Consider the following 19,498-nt stretch of genomic DNA (forward strand, 5'->3'; position numbering starts at 1 on the left):
CACAAGGTGGTGCTGAAGACAACCGGCAAGGGGTTACCTGAACACCAGGGCTCCATCTCGAAGGCCCAAGGAAATGAAGTCACTGTTGGGTCTCATGGGGCTGTCTCCTCTCCACATCAACAGACCATCTTTGGCAGTTGTCTTAAACCTCATGAATGCATTTGATCTTGATCCAGATACCCTGGGGAAAATATACAAATAATTGCAACAAATCCACGTCCATTCTGAATACACCGAGGAGCCAGGTGTAAGGGTAACCTGGCATTTCTGAAACGTACTACCAGGAAATTAAAAATGGCATCACCACCACAAGCTGCACTATGGGCCTAAAATTCTGGGTTGCTCATTTTAGAGCAGCGTCCTCCTCCCCACATGTGGTAAACCCCACGAGAGGGCATTTTGATGAGCCACAGCTTTGCCAGACTCTGGCCAATGCCAGCCAGCATCAAAGCTATACCACCAATACACACCTCAGTCTTCCCTCTTCCCTGTCCCATCCTCAAGGGGCCTTGGAATAGTGTTTCTCATTCCCCAACAGAAAGTGAGTTTCTTAATTGCCAAGAGGTTCAAGTTGGCAGCTCTCTGGGCTATAATCATGGCTGTGGATGACCCACTCTGGCAGTGACTGTCCTTGAGGGAAGAGGAGGAGTGACTGGACAGGGGGCCGAGTGTCAGACAAGGAAGGTGGCTTGTTGGGACAATGATCCTGAGAGCTGTTGGAGTGGAGGCAGGGTGGAGAGGAACAGGAAGCTGTGCTCAGACAGGTCAGTTCCTGCCCTCACAGCCATGCTGGTGATAGGACCACATGCTTACATGTTCTTATCAGTTCTTAGGTACAGAATAGTTGAGAAATCTAGTCTCTCTAAGGTTACCAGGGTTTCATCTAATATAAGGAGAAGAGCAAGCATGAAGTCTTTAAATAAAAGGTGACATAAGGCTAAACCTAATATAGTATTGTTTCTAATATGACACTACTGGGAAAGTCTCCTTTTCTATTTTCCTATCCCTTGTACCATCCCTCTCTGTCTCATATACCTGCTCAGGAGCTGTACTGTATATTCACTATAGACCCTCTTCGACTTATTGTGGGGTTACACCTCAATAAACCCATCATAAGTTGAAAATATCCTAAGTCAAGAATGCATTTAGTACACCTACCCTACTGAACATCGTAGCTTAACCCAGGCTACCTTAAATGTGCTCAGAACATTTCCATTAGCCTACACTAGAGAAGAATCATCTAAAACTAAGCCTATTTTATAGTAAAGCGTTGATTATCTCATGTCACTTATTGAGTACCATACCGAAAGTGAAAAACAGAATAAGTTTACGGGAACAGAATGGTGGTAAGGGCACCCTTGTGATGGTGTGGCTGTAGCCATTGCTACTGCCCAACACCGTGAGAGAGGATCGTATCATAATCATCAGCCTGGAAGAAGATAAAAATTCAAATTATGATTTCTATGGAATGCACACTTTTGCACCATTGTCATGGTGAAATCGTTAAGTCGAACCATCATAGCTCGGGGATGATCTATAGCGAACAGTGGAGGGGACTTTTGTCTAGGCTCCCCAGGGCCTGACCTAGACAGGAAGAGATCACGTTGACCTTCCCCATGCAGGGCTTCAGAGTGAGGCAGGGAGGAGCAGCGTCCATAATGGTGACTTTGCCACCAGGCCAGGTGCAGAGAATCCAGCCCTGGCCTACTCCCTAGAGACCTGCTGTTTTCCATCTTTTACTCTGAGTTCCTTTTTTTCCTTCACTTGCTCTGGATGCATTGATTAGAATAAGCCAACCATCATGGTTCCATTCCTCTTGCAGTGATTGGTTTAGGGGTGGGCATGTGACCAATACTGTCCAATGAGATAGAGGGAATTTATCAGAAGGATTCTAGGAACGATTCTTTTCCTTTAAGAAAGAGTTGCATGAAAAAGAAATTCTTACTTCCCCTGGATATTGCCCTGATTTATAGCAATTTTATGAGCATCTTATAGACAACCACAAAAAGGAGTGCCCCCGGAGAATAACCTGGAGTTAACAAGGCAGAAAGATGCAAGAGACTTAGGTGTTTGAGGATACAGTTAAATCTCTGAATTAATCAACTCAGGAACCAGTCTACGTCTGGACTGCTTATTACATGATATAATAAATACCTTTCACATTTAAGACATTTTGAGTTGAATTTTCTGTTACATGCAGCCAAAGGCATCCAATGGAAACAGATCCTGAGGTTGACTTACATGCATACACACATGTACATAATTGCTTTGGTTTGGGGCCCTGCACCCCCTATTCTCCCCAAACCCCTCTACTCCCCACAGCCACTTGATGCCTCTTACTAAGCCTCAGAGGGCTAAAGACTTGGGCCCCTTTCACAATGCCTTGTTTTCTGGGGATTGAATGCTCTTGCATCTTTTGGGAGAAAGGGCTTAAGAAGGGAGAAACTCTCTCTGGGCTGGGAATCTATTTTGCCTAAGGCCCCCTGTCACAACAACCTAGATAAATACAACATGAAATTAAACAAACAAACTAACAAACAAACAAAACCAAGCATGTCTATCTGGTGTGTGTTCAGAGTTACCAGCTACATCCAAGACCCCAGGAAAGTCTCTTGACTATTTTTGTCCCTTGAAAAGCTCCCAAACTCTACCCTAAGAACTGGGTGCCTTTAGCTTCAAGCTTTGCCTTATAGTCTGTTAAGATGCAGTCAGCTTGAAGAGGAAGGATAATTCTAGAATGATGGTGCTGGTGACAGGGTGGAGGACGGCACCCTATAAACTACAAAGAATTAGAGGAGGAAAAAGAAAGAGACAGGCAAACTGAAAGCACCACAGATGAGCTTCACTAGTGCGAGGACTTTGCCTAGGGCCAGCCTTTCCTCGTCAGGTAAACATGCTATTCCAAATCAGGAGCTTGGACTCCAGAGCTGGGCCGGAGCTGCTGCCACCAGGCGTGAAGAGCCAGGGCGGGGATGTGGGCATCTCCTTGTATCATGTTCATCCATATGAGGAGAGCTGAGAAGCCCTCACTGAACTGGCCAGAGCCTGAAGAGAAGAGCGGATCTTCGGTGAGGAAGACCGAAGGTAGCACAGGGACTTGAGGACCGAGTGCTTGCAGGGACACCGGGGCACTTCTGCTGCCAGCTCCAGGCAGAGCTGCACACTGTGGTCATGGAACAGCACGAAGCTAACTGCCCTGCCTGGGGAATCACACTCATAGCCCTGGCTCCGGGAGTGTCAGGTTCTCACTGCTTCTCAAAACCCCAATATTGGAAATCCTGGGGCTGAGCATGCTCCTCTCTCCAGGCCCTTTGACCAGAAAGGGTTTGGGTTGTTTGTAATGGGGCTGTTTGAAAGGCAGCATTTTTCAAGTTTAGTTTGTTTTTTGTTTGTTTTATTCTAGTTTCTATGTCTAGTTTGTGTTTCTTCTCTCCCTGAGGCCATGGCTAAAAGGCCTTCTTTGAGAACTATCTTCTGGCAAGTAAGATAAGGAAAAGTCCTGGCAAAGACTTTGAGAAACCTACCCCCGCAGAGATAAGGAAGGTACATGCTGTAACGTATTACCTCTTGAGGATATCTGGGTTGTCATATGTCAGGTAGCTGCGGCCGATAAACTGCGGGATCTCGATGGCTTCTGTGATGGCTGTGATAGAACAGACAATGGAGGTTACATGGTATATGGCTTTCTTGACCCAGCCCTCAACCACAGGGCAGGAAAATACAAAGGAAGCCAGCTCCTGGAAATGGGACATTTAACAACTTGTCAGCCTCTTCCTCTTGGCTACACATGCATTTGGCCAGGTTCGGAGCTGCCTGTCATGGCCTGGGGTTGGTGTCTCCCTGTGGTCGCCTCCCTGGGGCTGGCTGTCACTGTTATTGGCCTCGGCACTCCTGAGAAGTCCTTGCAGTATGTTGAAACTTGAACAGAGCCCAATTATTCTTGGAAGCCAAAGAGCAGGTCTTGAGCCATATGGGGAACAGCTGGGGATAGCCCTAGATGTTCTCCTAGGGAGGCAGGGAAAACAATCCCCAAACAAAGCCCACCAGGATTTCCTTAACTGAAGCCAATCTGCCCCAGGACTCCAACTGCTTCAGCCATGACCTCAACGGACTGGTGAAGTAGGCGGGATAAGGCTTTGACCCATTTTTTACAAATGGCCTTCCAATGTCCTGTTTTACAGGGTCTTCACCACCTTCTCGTGAAGCAGCAGGGAATATGGAAGAGGGTTGGTTATTCCCATTTCACATAAGAGGAAGACAATGCACAGGAATCATCAAGGATTTGACTAAGATCATACAGCTAAGAAGAGGGTAAAAGACCCTAAACCAGACAGGCTCTTAATTCTGGCCCTCAGCCCACCTTTTATTTTCCAGTATCTTAGAACCATATTTCCTTCTTCCTAATTTCTCACCCCTCTGCCTTCCCAAGGAATCACCCTTTTCCCCAAAGCAATATCTTTCTCTTCTTTAAAAAGACACAGAAGTGACGGTTTAAGGAAATTAAGGTAAAAAGAATCCTTTTCAAAGAAATGTGCAAAACGAGAGAGAATAAGCCACCTTATAAAACCAGTTAGGAGTTTCACAAAAATATGTGGTTGATGCAAAGGAGACATGGAGCTGACTCTACACCCAAGACATAAAATGTATAGCTACTTGATATATGAACAGTTGGAGAGTTTAAACTTAACTTCTAACATGAAAAGAGAAAGAGAGAGACAGAGAGGAAGGAGAGAGGCAACAGCAAACCCGAAACCCAGTGACCGCAAGTATAACTTCCTCTGTTAGCAGGTCACCCATGGCAGGTTCCCAAAATCTTTATGTAAAAAATAAAAATTTAAAAAAAAAAAAAAGGAAGGAAGGAAGGAAGGAAGGAAGGAAGGAAGGAAGGAAGGAAGGAAGGAAGGAAGGAAGGAAGGAAGGAAGGGAAATGAACCTTTATTAATTTCTGAGGTAACTCTGGAGACATTGTTTACGTGCTCTCTGACGTGGCACAGCTCTGGACAGGGCGCTGCCAGCCCAGACGGCCTACTGGAACCCAGAAGGGCTCTGGTACAGCAGCCCCCACTTATTCGCCAGTTTGCTTATCCACTCTTTGAGCGGCTGGGTGGTCCAGAGGCAGATGATCCTATCTTCAGAAAGTCAACAGGAGCCTAACGCTAGGTCACCGAGCCTGCATCATTCACCTCACTTCAGTGCATCGAATGGGCATTTATTGTATCTCACAGCATCACAAGAAGGCGGAGCACAGTCCAATAAGAGATTTTGAGAGCGAGAGACCATAGTCACATAGCTTTGATTCCATATGTTGTTCTAAGTGTTCTATTATCCGTTCTTGTTGTTCATCTCTTACTGGGCCTAACTTGGACACTAGGCTTTATTGTAGGTAAGTACGTACGGGGGGGACATAGAACATATGGGTCCCTGACTGGCTGTGGTTTCAGGCATCCACCGGAGGGCTGGGGGTGCTTACTCTGCAGATAAGGGGGGTAACCCTTCTGCTTAAAGTGGGTAAGAGGAAGAGGGGTAGAAAAGGCAAGGAGGCAGAGGGAGGAAAAAGAGTGGGATATACAACAGCAGGAGCTGAGGAGAAAAACGAACAGGAAGGTGGGGGGGGTGGGGTGGGAAGAGAAGAGAAGCTGCCAAGGAAGGAAAGGAGGAGGCAAGAAAAAAAAAGGGAGAGCCAGGCTCAGGGCAGGGGAGCCTTCAGGTGGGGGAAGGAGAGGGGGTGGGGAAGCGAGGCAGGGAAGGGAGGATCCAGAGGACGGTGAGAGAGGAAGAGGTGAAAGGGGGCTTGGAGGTGGGGGGGATGCAGGCCCCTAATTCAGGACACGAGCACCCAGGAGGGAAAAGCAGAGGATATCCAAGCCGTCAGAGGAGACATTCCCAGAGCTAAACATAGCCAAGGCTCCCCCACCGGCTTTGGCTCACCCCCAGGCCGAGAGGCACAAGCAGGGCCTGTCCCCCTGCTGTTATTGGCCATGGCCGTGGGCCTGTGGCCAACAGCCTTCGTTCCCCCGGACTCCCTGAAATCAGATGTGCTTGTCACATGTGGTCAGCTGTGCACACAGAGAGCCTCAGAGGGGTCTGTGGGAGCCCTGTCCCAGCTGAGGCCCTAGCTCTGAGGTTCAGGCACGTCCCTCGCCCGAGGTCGAGCTGGGAGACAGGATGGCGGGGCTGCTGGGCTCAGAGGGACGATGCCCGCCTCCCCGGTGGAGTGGCCAAGGCCCCCACCACTTAACCCCCCTACCCTCTGCATGGAGCTGCCTGTCGGTGCCCATGGCCCGGCCGCGCCCACCCTGGCATGAGCCCAGAGCGCTTTCCCAGGGTCTCTGGAACGTTCTGTACTTACTATTGAGGCAATAGTTCCCACACTCTGCCACGTGCCAGCATGGAACAGAACAGGGAAAGTCAGAATTCCACAGTCATCGTAAAATCCCAGGTACCTTGGTTGGGGATCACTGGAAACCAGCCTTGTTTTGCTCCAAAAGCCCTGTCGAGGGCCCAGCTGGTCCTCTCAGGGGAACATGAATTTGAGTCCACTGGCCCCCCTCCCAGGGGAATCTTTCTCAGCACCAAGTCACCCAGCTCCCTTCCCTAAGTCTCCACCTAATACTGGGGGCTGGGATGGGGACGAAGATGTGGAAGTCATCTGACACTCCTTAGCGCCCCTGACCTTGAACTAATAATCCCCCATGGACTCTCAACCCCGAGAAACAGTCCTTTGCTAAAGAGTTACTTACCTCGTCAAGGATTATTACTTTTCTTGCCTCTAGGCTACATGGGAAAGAGGAATGATAAGCCAGCCAGCTGCCTCTTTTCTCTCTGTGGTGGAAAAATATCCCCCCAGTTCCCACCCCACCCACTCTTCGCAAGATTCCAGAGCCCTGCTTCTTTGTGGTTAACAAAGGGCAGTCGACTGCTCCAGGAATGGCACGACTGAATACAAGGTGGTGAAAATACACTCACTGTAGGCCGTCTAGATGGAGAAATATTAATCCTGTCCTAAAACACTAGAGCTGGAAGTGACCATCTAGCCCCTCCTGGCCCTTTGTAGTTTGTTAAGATATTGTAAACATGATGATATTTTATCCGAATCTCATTTTTTTTCTACATTGTCTTTTCTTCTGCGGCAAAGGCACTGGTCGAAAAGTGTTTTTGTCACATCTTCACATTTATCTCTAAAAGCCTGTGCCATCTGCCGACACTCACATACAAATACCCCAATGAATAGCAGCTTCCAAGCCAGGCAAGGCAAATTTTCCACTTGAGGGACTTGAAATTCCCAACAGACTATAAAGAGTTGACGAGAGCGCTGGCTCTTTCACACAGTCACAGGACCACAGTGAAGGAAGGACCCGGGGGCTGGAATCTGACTTTTCCAATGTGCTGATGGATGGCCGCCCTGCCCAAGGCAGTGCCTGCATCCACAGGGTAGCACCCTCCTTTGCTGGACAGTTCTACGTGGTCCAGAATTCTTGGTTACATGACGCTGACTCTCTAGCCAGAGTAACAACAACACAGATCTTTCTCTCCAGGACCAGCCTTCAACCCTCTCAAGATCAACATCCAGGCTGGATACCCCCACATTTTCCCATTGTTTGATGATACAATGTCCTAAGGAATAAACACGCCCTGTGGTATGCATAATGGATATGTTTTATTCATTTGTGTTTTTAGAGACGCCTGGGTGGCTCAGTGGTTGAGCGTCTCTTTAGCTCAGGGCGTGATCCTGGAGTCCAGGGATCGAGTCCCGCATCAGGCTCCCTGCATGGAGCCTGCTTCTCCCTCTGCCTGTGTCTCTGCCTCTCTCTCTCTCTCTCTGTATCTCTCCTGAATAAATAAATAAAACCTTTTTAAAAAATTAAAAAAATAATTTGTTTGTATATATTAATCTCTGTTAAATTATGGCCTATGTTTCCTGAAGCTATTGTTTCATACACTGGGACCAGAAAAAGTAAAACCATCTAAATCAGACCTAACAATGTGCTGTGAATTTACTAAATACATTATAAAATGCTCGAAATAATTGTGTTTGTGGTGGATGAGTAATGACGAGCCGAGATCCGATCCTGCAGGATTGCTAAGTGTGTGCCCAAGCCTGGTTCATGGTCAGTTGGGAGTGCGGAGCGACTCGACCTGCGGCAGAGACACAGCCCCATCTAGCGGCCTGAAGGGTGCTGTGCGCTCAGAGTCCAAACTTTTTAGTAATGCAGGGAAGGGAAGGGAGAACCAGGACCTAGAGTCCTTTCCCAAAAGACCTGCATGCTACTGGCTAGGAGAAGCCCAGGGGGAACCGGCTGCACCCTGTACCCTTGTCTTGGACACTCAGATCATAACCAAGGTGCTGAGAAGTCCCCCAGAAGAGAGAGCTGTTTAACTGGGGACACTCAGGATTACCCAAGCTTATCCCACCACAGAGCTCCTCCCCTATTTTGTGTATGTGAGTGTATGTCGCCTGTCTTTGTAGGTGGGCCCCAAACAGCCATTAATATTCCTTAGAACCTAATTTTGTACACGAGCTTCGTGAAATTCTGCTTTAACTTACTAGTAACTTACTTAGATACAAGAACCTGTGAGGGACTGGACACAGATGAGTAAATGTGGATGAGAATAAAGAGAAAGAAGAGAAATCTCTAAGGATAGGGCATGCCATTTCAGAGGAGGGAGGCCTTGGTGAGATGAGAAGGGGAGTTCTCAGTATTGGGGTGCTGCATGAGGTGCAAAGTCAGGCCTTATGATTTCTGTAGGCACCTGAAGTTAGAAGAAGGCTGGGAGTCAGAAGAACTTCTGGTTTCTCCTGTCCTGGTGGGTTCCCCAGGTTGGGATGGAAAGGCTCAGTTTTCCGTAGCTGCTAGTGCTACAGGGAGCCCGCAGTGTCCGGGGAGCAGTGAGGGGCTCAGTGGGAGCTCCATGCCTGCTTCTGCGTGGGCTCAGCCTTGCAGGGACAGTGGTGGTGGTGGGGTCCCCAAACCACTGTGATAGCCTGGGTGTCTAGACCACTCCAGGATTTGCACGAGTTTCTGTTCTAACCCTCCCGTGCCACCAAGAGGTGAGAACAGGTGCCGATCTCCCAACGAGGGCTCTAGTGGAAATCTCCTGCATGCCACAAACTCCCTGACCAGGTTAGAGAAAACCAGACTCACTGAGGATCCCTGAAGCTAAATTCCTGAAGGAGAAGGTGGTATGGATTGAATGAAGCCTGGCGCTGGTGACTTCTGCAATGTGTTATGCAATGTAAAAGGACCAGTTTAACTTCTGGAGGGGATACTAAGAATTGGTTCTTGCTTTTGAAACATAATCTGGTTATCAGGGAGAAGGAAAAAAATCCAAACTTTGAAATATATGAAGCTATGGGTCACCTTGCCAGATCAGACAAGACTCCCGTCTACCCGTCAGGATTCATTCTGACAACCAAGGATGGCCTCTGAGCATTCCTGGTCTCTCTCTGGAAGAATCTAACCAAACTTTTAGAATGTTTTGCATCTCTGTGGAATAGTAGAGCTGCCCATCTCTCTCCCTTCTCTTTCCAATCCTTACTCAGGGCTAGGTGCTCACCCCGATATTACAGCAGTCTATATGGCAACTGCACACCACTGTGTGCCCACTAGGGCCTGGAAAAAATTGTCCTTGATGCCCCTAACCTGCGCCCAGACTCCCATTAATCCTCTCAAGCCATATAACAGGAGAAGAAATGACGTGATATGGGCCATGCCCCCCATATATAAGCCTTCCTAGGATTGGCAACAGCTGGCATTTTGGCAGAAGTACTATCTTCATTTGAAAGCATAAGGAAATACTGATACAACACGAGGGGAGCTGATAGTCGGCCTGAGTTTTACTCTGGGTTGGAGCCTCACATGTTGCAGAAAAAAAGGCCTAAATGCCCCCCAGCTCCCCTGGCCACTGTCCATCCCCTTGGATCTTGCCAGAAGGCCCAGGCCCTTCCCAGAGATCTGACTCCTCATGCCGGTGATGCTTGCTTCTCACTGAATCTGCACCTACAGTTACAAAGCTATAAATGTGAGCACTTTATACCTGTTATGGCCAATGTTGAGGAGCAGAAATCGAGGGTTAACAAGCTCATCAATTATCCTGTCCTTCTTCTTTTAATTCTCAAAGCTAATGTTCATTTAAGCCTGGGCTTTATATACTGACCATTAATGTAAGCATTTAAGGCAGGAGCCAACTGGTATTGCCTGTGGTAAAAATGGAGACGCAGGAAATTCAAACACTAAGGGATAAATCCAAACTCAATTTTCCGAATGAATGGGCTACTCTTGAACTAAATCTCTGCAAGTACATGCTATTAGCTAAACAACAATTTGCTTGTTAGAATTGTAATCAGGATCTTTCAGAAATGGATCAATTAGTCTTCTTTGGAGGGTCATCACTGTGGTGAGCTATGTTAATAAATAGATTTCACATAATTTGCCATGCAGTTTTCAAAATCCATTTAAATATACTACTACTCAGGCTTCCAACTAGCAAATTAGCATTCATATTTCCCAAGACTGTTGCAAAACAACCTGTCCTACAATTCCATATACCACAGTATCCATGTGTAACCTCCGATCTTCCCCTAAGCTAACTCTGATAGAGATCAGGAACCTGGAAACAAATAGGAAAGAGAGAGAGCACATTCCTTCACTTAGGCTCACTGCCTTATTTCCTTTGGCCTGATGCTTTTTTTTTTTATTATTAGTTCCCAGATAGGGTAGGCCATACTGATGTTTGAGCATGAAGATCCAATGGCCCAACATGATGACCATATGCTGGTAGGCCACTTCTAGACACCAGGTCTGTGGTCAATGCCTCCCTAAGGCAGGTGTGGAAAGTTCCATCCAGCAGGGACTTATGGCCTGTGACCTGCTCTATCTTTCAGACATGGGCAGGTTGGAAGCTGAGTAGCTCACAGGACCTGTAGTGGATTTTCTTTTTCTCACCAATAACAATAATGGCGAGTATGAGTACTGGTTGAGTACTTACCAGGCATCTTTCTTGGGAATATGTGTCACCTCATTTAATCTATGCTACAACCCCCTGTGATAGACGCTATTGCATGATTATTCTCATTTTACAGATGAGGAAACCCAGGTACAGAGGAAATAGCATGAAAAACAGCACTTTACAGACGGTTACTTATATTTTAGTAGAATTTATATTTTTCTGTATTGGGCAAGATTTCTCAGATTTCTCCTTAGAGTGCTTACAGGTAAGGGTCAAAATAGTTATCAGCCCACAAAGCCCAGGCATCCAACAATCAGGATAGGCTCTGGGCATGGCTCAGAGACAGAGGGTCCCAGAACCACCCCCCCACTATTATTTAACCTTCTGGGGGGCACCTGGGTGGTTGAGCATCTGCCTTTGGCTCAGGGTGTGATCCCTGGGTCCTGGGATCGAGTCCTGTATCAGGCTCCTCAAGGGGAGCCTGCTTCTGCTTCTGCCTATGTCTCTGCCTCTCTCTGCATGTCTCTCATGAATAAATAAATAAGATCTTTAAAAAACAAAAAGCAAAGAAGAGAAACCTTCTGATTGCTAGACCATCAGAGGATTCTCAGGGAAGAAGCCATTTCTCTACTGCTACAGGTATATTTCAGTATTTTAATTCATTTTAATTCTTCTTTCATTAACCATGGCACATACCACCTAACACATTCCTGAAAGCATTGCTCAGAATCATTGGCCGGGGTTCCCAGCCCCTTCGGAAGAGTCCGCCCTGGCTCCCCACTCCCACCCGCACCCCCCACCTCACCCTGCATACCTTTCTGGCAGTGCAGCCCCTCGAAGCCCAAGGGGCAGTCGCACTCGTAGCCCTCCTTCCTGGGCCGGCAGCTGCCCCCGTGTGCGCAGGGGCCCCCCACACAGGGGTGGGCCGCATTTTCCACATTCACGCCCCACGTGAAGTCGTGCCTCAGATGGATGGTGCGGTCGTTCAGGATGATCTTCAGGGCAGAGAAGGTCAAGATGTTCAGAACATCTTTGCCCTCTGCTGCAGCTTCCCTGGGTACCCTGACCTGCACTAGGTAGTTACCTGTGGCCCTTGGGAGAAGCTGCAGAGGAGAAAGCATCCTCTGGCTCTGGAAGATTCCAGGAGGTTTTAAAGAAGTCTTGAGAAATACAAAGTTAGGATTCCCACCCTGGCTGCCCATTAGCATGGACTCAGCAACTTCAAGAAAGGTGCTCATGCCCAGGTCCTACCCAGGTCTGTTGAATCAGATTCTCAGAGGGTGGTATCCAGTCAGCAGCAACTTTTAAAAGCTTTCCAACTGATTCTAAGGTGCAGCTAAGGTTGAGAGGTGCTGCTATAAAGCCAACTAGGGAAGAATACAAAACAAAGTCTCATACAGGCAGGCACCAAAGGGGGCTGCAGGCTCCTGGTGGCAATGGGGCTGGGAGCAGCTTCTATAAGGTACTGCTGTGTTCTCCTAGCCAATGGCCTGGGGTAGTCTACAGCTCCATCCACTGGGTCTCCCCACTTGTCCCACCCACTCCTCTACCCTCCCTCCCTGACACTCTTGGATTCCCTTCCTCTCCACATTCCCCACCCCACCATTTAAAAAAAAGGGGGAGGGGGGGACTCAGATCACATTCTTAGCCCTGCCATGCATATTCACTGGGACCAGCAAGCTCCTTTGCCTTCACTTCCTTTTCCCTGCAGTGGGGCTCTAGTAAAAATGATGAATTATAGGGAGAAGTTACTGGGCCTTCCAGCCCCAAATAAATGGATCCAACATGTTCAGCCCTTGACTTGGAGAGTGTGTTTATTGTGAGCTGTTGGTGTTTCCGTGTCACGCAGGCTTTGCAGAACCTGGGGACACAATGGACTATTACTCAGCCAACAGAAGAGATGAATACCCACCATTTGCTTTGACATGAATGGAACTGGAGGGTATTATGTTGATTGAAATAAGTCAATCAGAGGAGGACAATCATCATATGGTTTCACTCATATGTGGAATATAAGAAATAGTGAAAGGGATTATAAGGGAAAGGAGGGGAACTGAGTGGGGAAAATTACAGAGGGAGACAAACCATGAGAGACTCCTAACTCTGGGAAACGAAGGGTTGAGGAAGGGGAGGTGGGCGGGGGGTTGGGGTAACTGGGTGACAGGCACTGAGGAGGGCATTTGATGGGATGAGCACTGGGTGTTATGCTATAGGTTGGCAAACTGAATTTAAATAAAAACAAATGTTAAAAAAAAAAAAGAACGTGGGGACAGAACACCTCTCAGAAAGACTGCTGCCCTGCAGGGGGTCCCTAAGAGGTTAGCCATGGTCCTTCCTGCCACTAATGCTCGGTTCCACAGGCTTGCCTAAGTCCTTGGAGGGTGTCAGGAGTGTTGGGAGGACACTTTTTCCTAGTCCTGAATCTTGCAAGCTGCGAGAGCCATAGCCAAAGTCCTTCTACCCTCACCCCCTTTCCACGCTCCGAGGGAAAGCCTGTGAAACTGAGTCATATGTGTCTGAGACAAGCCAAGATGCTACCGTCCATGGCAGGACATGACACAGCCAGTGACGCAGCCTCTAAGAGGGGAGGGTGGCCCTCCCAGGAGGTGTGGAGGAAAGGGTTATGTGTGCTCTGTGAAGTAGGGAGGGGCAAAGCCTGACAAGGGTGGGGGTGAGGGTGTGAGGCCCTTCGTATCTTGGCTGGCTTTCTAGTGAGAATTTCAAGCACATGACTAAACATGGCCAACCCCACTGATGGGGGACAACGGGCAGAGCTAAGGGCTCACTGACATCGTGGTTCAGCAACAAAGGGGAACACATTAGAGTCAGCAAGTATTGATTAGGCCCCTTTCCTGGGACCCACACTGGGATACGAGAGAAGGACAGAGCCCCCACGGGGCCCTTCAGAGTGCCCGGATGTGCAGCAAATCGTAACAGGACCTCCTTTCACTGGCCTGCCTTCATGTTAGCCTCCCTCCTGCTTCGTCCCAAGACTAGAAAGGATCGGTGGCCCACTGCCCACCATCGGTTGCTAAAGGAAAACAAGAGGATGCTAATATCCAGGAATCGAATATGCTTTTCTTCAAATCCCTTTTCTCCCTGTGTTTGGAGGTCCTGGAAATCTGGTTTGATGAGTCAGCCTGCATGTCTGTTACAGACAAAATATATTATCATAACTGGAGAGGCCACAGGCAGCCCCAACAGAAGGAATAACAGACAAATATGGGTGAGGTCAATGCCCTGTATCTTTTACTAGCTGAAAGATTTTTTCTGAACCTTCTATAGAAGGATTCCTTCATGTCTGCTCTTAAGAGCTTGGTTATGTGATTGATGAATGACAACTGCTAAATCGTGGGGGTGGGGATGGGGGTGCAGATGGGAATGAGGGTTGGCTCTTGACTTGAGCAGACTTCAAAGTAACCCCAAAGAGAAGCACAGAGCCAAGAGTTGCTAGGAGACTCCATTCGCCTCCTTCCCTGGGGTAGAAACATCTGCAACTACCTGATGCCTGGTCCCTCCCTCAGCGATGCCTGGATCCTTTGGTGGATTTGCTCTAAAGATTCATCTCCATTGAGTTGCATTCATGGAATGTCTGCTGGACAGAGGCCCAGGAGCAGACATTATAAGAAAGTGGGGTTGGAAAGCTATGTTGTTAGTATTAAAAAAGAAAATCTTAAAAAATGTTAAAACTTTCTCCAGGGCTTCTTTTTTGGATGCATCAGATTACACGGAACAAAGTTTGCAATTCCATCATCTGTAGTCAAGGTCACATAAACATGCAAATGTGAAGCCTGTACCTTCTGGATGCTCCCGGTGAATGGCTTCAGGATGCCTGAGTTCTTCTTCACATCATCATAATTGGGGACTCCGCCAATAAAGATGTCCGTGTTGCACCTAATCTGTGTGAAGCCTCCCTGGCAACAGATTAAAAACAAAACATGGTATAGCTTCGGAAAAGATAGTTAAGGAGCATCTGGGTGGTTCAGTGGTTGAGCGTCTGCCTTAGGCTCTGGTCGTGATCCCGGGGTCCTGGGATCAAGTGTTACATCAGGCTCCCCAAGGGGAGCCTGCTTCTCCCTCTGCCTATGCCTCTGGCTCTCTCTCTGTGTGTCTCTCGTGAATAAATAAATAAAATCTTTTTCTTTCTTTTTCTTTCTTTTTTTTTTTTAAAGATAGTCAAGACTACCAAATGGTAGAGACTCCCACCACAACAGGCTGGCTGGATTTTCACATTGTTTGGCATTGCCACTTACCACCTGGTTTGCATGTTTGTAAATGTATTAACCTCTCTGAGACTCCGTTTCATCATCTATAAAATGGGAACCATAATATGTACCACATAGATGTGTCCTGGTGAATGTGGTAGACTGCATTACTATCCGCCATCATTCAGTGCTTCCCCAGAAGTACCCCTCTCTCTGCAGGAAGATCACCTCCAGTCTGTGGATCTTTTTTTTTTTTTTTTTTTTAAATTTTAAAGATTTTATTTATTTATTTAAGAAAGAGAGAGCGAGCAGTGGGGGAGGCCTAGAGGGGGAGAGAGAGAGAAAGAGGAGCCTATTCCCCACTGAGCAGGAAGCCTGATACGGGCTGGATCCCAGGACCTGGAGATCATGACTTGAGCCAAAGGAGACTGAGCCACCCAGGTGCCCCCAACCTGTTGATCTTGAGTGGGACCAGGTGACTTGCTTCAGTCAATAAAACATGAGCAGAAGAGAAATGAATCACTTGTGCGCAGAAGTTTTCAGGGCCAGAAAGTGGCTCACGGTGCCCTCTTCCTCTCTCCCTGTTCCTTCAGCCTCAGTGTCAGATTAAAGCTGCACCTGACCAGGGGCACCTGGGTGGCTCAGTCAGTTAAGCATCCAACTCTCTCAGTTTTGTCTCAGGTCATGATCTTGGGGGTGAGATTGAGCCCTGCATTGCTCAGGGGAGTCTGCTTAAGATTCTCACCCTCTCTGCCTGTGCACCCCCGCCCCACTCTCTCTCTCTCAAATGAATAAATAAAATCTTTAAAAAAAAGAAGCTGCACCTGACCATTGATGGACACGTAATGTAGGTGAGAAATAAGCCCTTATTGTTGCTGCTGATATTTTGGAGCTGTTTGTGATTGACTTTAGCACAGTCTAGCCTCTCTTAGAGGCTGAGATCCTGCTTACCGAGCACTTTGCCCACAGTTGGATGCATAATCGGCATTCCTGTCTGACCAGCTATTGTTATGTTCAGCAGTGGTAAAGATGGAATCTCTTTAGGCCAAGAGAGAAGGAAGGCATGGTGAGTGGGAGGCCTTCCTTGTTATCAACTAAAGAATGGGTAGAGAAATTCTTCTATTTTCCAAATTCTGAGAAAACCCCCAAAGGCTTTCCCTGTTACTGGTTATTTCAACAGCTTAAACTTTCGTGCGTGGGCTAGACACAAGCTATGCTACGTGTAATATTTCATGTCAAAACTCCTTCAGACATGAGCCGTAAGCAAAAGGTTAAAATGCCCTAAGATAACAAATAGAGATAAATTGACATTTGGGAGCTCTGTGATGACCACTCTTGAGGTAGCCTAAGTCATGTTTCCTCTGACTTAAGGGTAAAAAGAAAATAAATAGTAGCAGTATTTAGTCATTAATTTAGCAAATATTACTGGACATAACTGTTTCCCAGGCTCTAAATGCTGGACAAACAACAGGAAATAAGGAAGACCAGTCTCTGCCCTACAGAGGCTTACATGGGCAGATGGGATTCACTCAGCAAGGACTGTTCAGGTGACTCTGGATGCACTTGGGGCAGGTGGGGGCAGGGGTGGGGATGTCCCATATCCTACCCTAGATACAGAGAGTTGAGGAGGTGGTCAAGGAAGAGTCAGAATTGAAGAAACTGGCCAGTCAGGGCTCGAGGGGAAATAATAGGTATAGGGCAGAGGCAAGGAGGGACCAGGTCCTGCAGGCATAGAAACTTGCCCCATACCCAAAAGGCACTGAGTTTTAAGCAGAGAGAAAATAGCCCTATCTGTGTTTTAGGCAGATCACTGGTGAGAGGGACAGGAATGGATTTGGGGTCAGGTCAGATTAGAGAAGGGGAGACAGAGAGGGCAGAGAGGGAGGTGCAACATCCCAGGGATCGCTCGCAGGGGCCAGGTCTGGCTAGGTAATGGCCAGGAGGTCTTGACTGCAATACAGACAGCATTGCCTTCTGTCAGGAACCTTTTAAGCAGCTTCCAGAGTTCTTATTTAACTAGACAGGGGTTGCGGGGAGGCAGCACTCATCAAAGAAGGGCTTTGAGGAATTCTAGTGGCTGCATGGAATACTGCCCCAGGCCAGAGCTGTCACCGCACACCCACAGGCACCCATCACGGGCTCCTCTTAGTTCTTATCCAAAAGTTAAGATAAGATAATAAGAGGAAAGGAGGAAGGTTGCAGGGTCAAAAGGGATTTCAGAGAAACAGGCTGTTTTGAAAACCCTTTGAGTTACAGTTTGATATCTGGTGAACACGACCAGGCCTCATGGGGTGAGAGCTGCTTCCTTTTGGTTGCTCATCAAGATCCTCCCCCACCTCCCCCCTGTTGACAAGAGGCAGGGCTGCAGCTGCCCCACCCACGGGGAACCGCAAGAGAAAAGCAAACAGACTCCACCAAAATGAGGCTTTGTGTCCAGATCTGCCACTTCTTTTTAGCTGGAAGTGGTTGGAAAACCTGAGCAAAGCCACTGGTCCGGGGTTTCTGGAGCCTTTAGAAACACATCCCTTCAAGGCTGGCATAGCCTCAACCCTGCACTGTTGGTATTTCTCAGCCTAGCGACCCAGGGTTGGGTTCAGCTTTAGTGCAGACACCTAGGGGCCTATGTCCTGGGTTAACCCCCAGAAGTGCTGTCTCACTCCACCTGCCTCTAAGTCCTAAGACCACTATTGCTAATAGCACTGCTCTATACCCAAGAGGGTTGGCCAGGCCTCTGGCCATGGTATGGGCAGCTGGGGAGCAGAAACCCCTGGGGGAAGATGTGAGTAAGGCTCAGTCACTGAGGTCAAGCCTGGGGCCTTCCATTCCTGTCTCAGAGTTGCCTCCAAACAAACATAAAACCACATCACACATACCCAAAATAGCTACACCTTTACCCTCATGTTTCCATTGCTTTCCACGTGGGAGTTGCACTCCAGTCTGTTCCAAAAGCCAACAGGGAGACACTGGTTCTACCGTATTGGTTTAATTCTCATTCTCTGATATGGTAGCAATAGAAATCCTGAGGTGTGGTCTCTACCTTAGTGTTGTCTCTTCACTGTAGAATCCCAATGGTAAATCCCATGGTAAATCCCCATGGTAGATACCATGCCCTGAAGAGTTCCTTACTATAATCAAAGGCCTTAACCCCACTATCTACAAATATTCCCATTCTGTACTTCTGTTCCTGTTAGACAATGTTTGTAGCTCAGGCCTACGGAGATACAATGCTTTTTTGAATTTATATTAAGTCAACACACAGTCAAGTCTATAGTTGTGAGCTTTTAATTCTATCTTGGACTAAAGTCGGCTCCTAGAATTTTCTGGATCATACCAGAAGTGACTCCTGTTCTCCCTTTAAAATCCATTTTCCGGGGGATCCCTGGGTGGCGCAGCGGTTTAGCGCCTGCCTTTGGCCCGGGGCGCGATCCTGGAGTCCCGGGATCGAATCCCACGTCGGGCTTCCGGTGTATGGAGCCTGCTTCTCCCTCTGCCTGTGTCTCTGCCTCTCTCTCTCTCTCTCTCTCTCTTTGTGACTATCATAAATAAATTAAAAAAAAATTATTAAAAAAAATAAAAAATAAAATCCATTTTCCTTCATCCATCTTCCTTCCTTCGTTCCTTCCTTCGTTCATTTGTTCGTTCCTTCCTTCTTTCCTTCCTTCCTCCCTGTTTTTCTTCCTTCCCTCTCTCCTTCCCTCTTTCTTTCCACAAATACATGTAGAATATTTTGTAGGTTTGAAGGGTGCTCACCTCTTGAAGCAGAACTCAGTTTTGAATTCTTCTAATCCTGAGGAGGTCCTTGGTTCTGACAAGACCTCCCACCACTGCCATCCCTGATGCTGGCCTCTGGACATACGTGTTCTTCCTTTTCACTTCTTCAACCAAATACCTCTTTTCTCACACAAAGTTTCTTTTTCTTCCTTTTCTTTTTTCTATCAATCTATTTTCTTTTGTCTTTTTTTTTTAGATTTTATTTATTTATTCATGAGAGACAGAGAGAGAGAGAGAGAGAGAGAGGCAGAGACATGGGCAGAGGGAGAAGCAGGCTCCACGCAGGGAGCCTGATGTGGGACTCGATCCCAGATCCCCAGGATTACACCCTAGGCTGAAGGCAGCACTAAACCACTGAGCCACCTGGGCTGCCCCCTACCAATCTATTTTCTTATCAGAATGCCCACATTCATTAATGTACTCTTTAAATCTGGTGATGTACAGAACAAAGACTGTTGGGAATTAAGATAGCAGAAAATCTAAAGTTCCCTCTGTTTTGGGGAGACTAAACTTTTTGTGTGTAAAGAATCCTAATAGGTTATAATTTTAAAAAAATCTCTCTCATGTCTTCTTAA

The 19,498-nt window shown here is 47.5% G+C and overlaps 1 protein-coding gene across 4 annotated transcripts in view; it reads right to left on the minus strand.

Annotated features, from left to right (window-relative positions):
- Window positions 1-19,498, minus strand: part of EGFLAM (EGF like, fibronectin type III and laminin G domains) — a 181,695-nt gene that overhangs the window by 11,993 nt on the left and 150,204 nt on the right. For 2 of the 4 annotated variants that reach the window (XM_072824830.1, XM_072824831.1), the window contains exons 17-20: window positions 14,745-14,861; window positions 11,762-11,942; window positions 3,565-3,643; window positions 38-181 (exon numbers count right to left, since the gene is read on the minus strand). In XM_072824830.1, the coding sequence (XP_072680931.1) occupies window positions 38-181; window positions 3,565-3,643; window positions 11,762-11,942; window positions 14,745-14,861 (521 nt within the window). Of the gene's footprint in view, window positions 1-37; window positions 182-3,564; window positions 3,644-6,349; window positions 6,470-6,740; window positions 6,761-11,761; window positions 11,943-14,744; window positions 14,862-19,498 lie in introns of those variants that run through there. The other 2 variants (XM_072824833.1, XM_072824832.1) reach the window with 2 other exon arrangements.

The sequence above is a fragment of the Canis lupus genome, chromosome 4 (genome assembly GCF_048164855.1).
Source record: "Canis lupus baileyi chromosome 4, mCanLup2.hap1, whole genome shotgun sequence".
NCBI classification, from domain to species: Eukaryota; Metazoa; Chordata; class Mammalia; order Carnivora; family Canidae; genus Canis; species Canis lupus.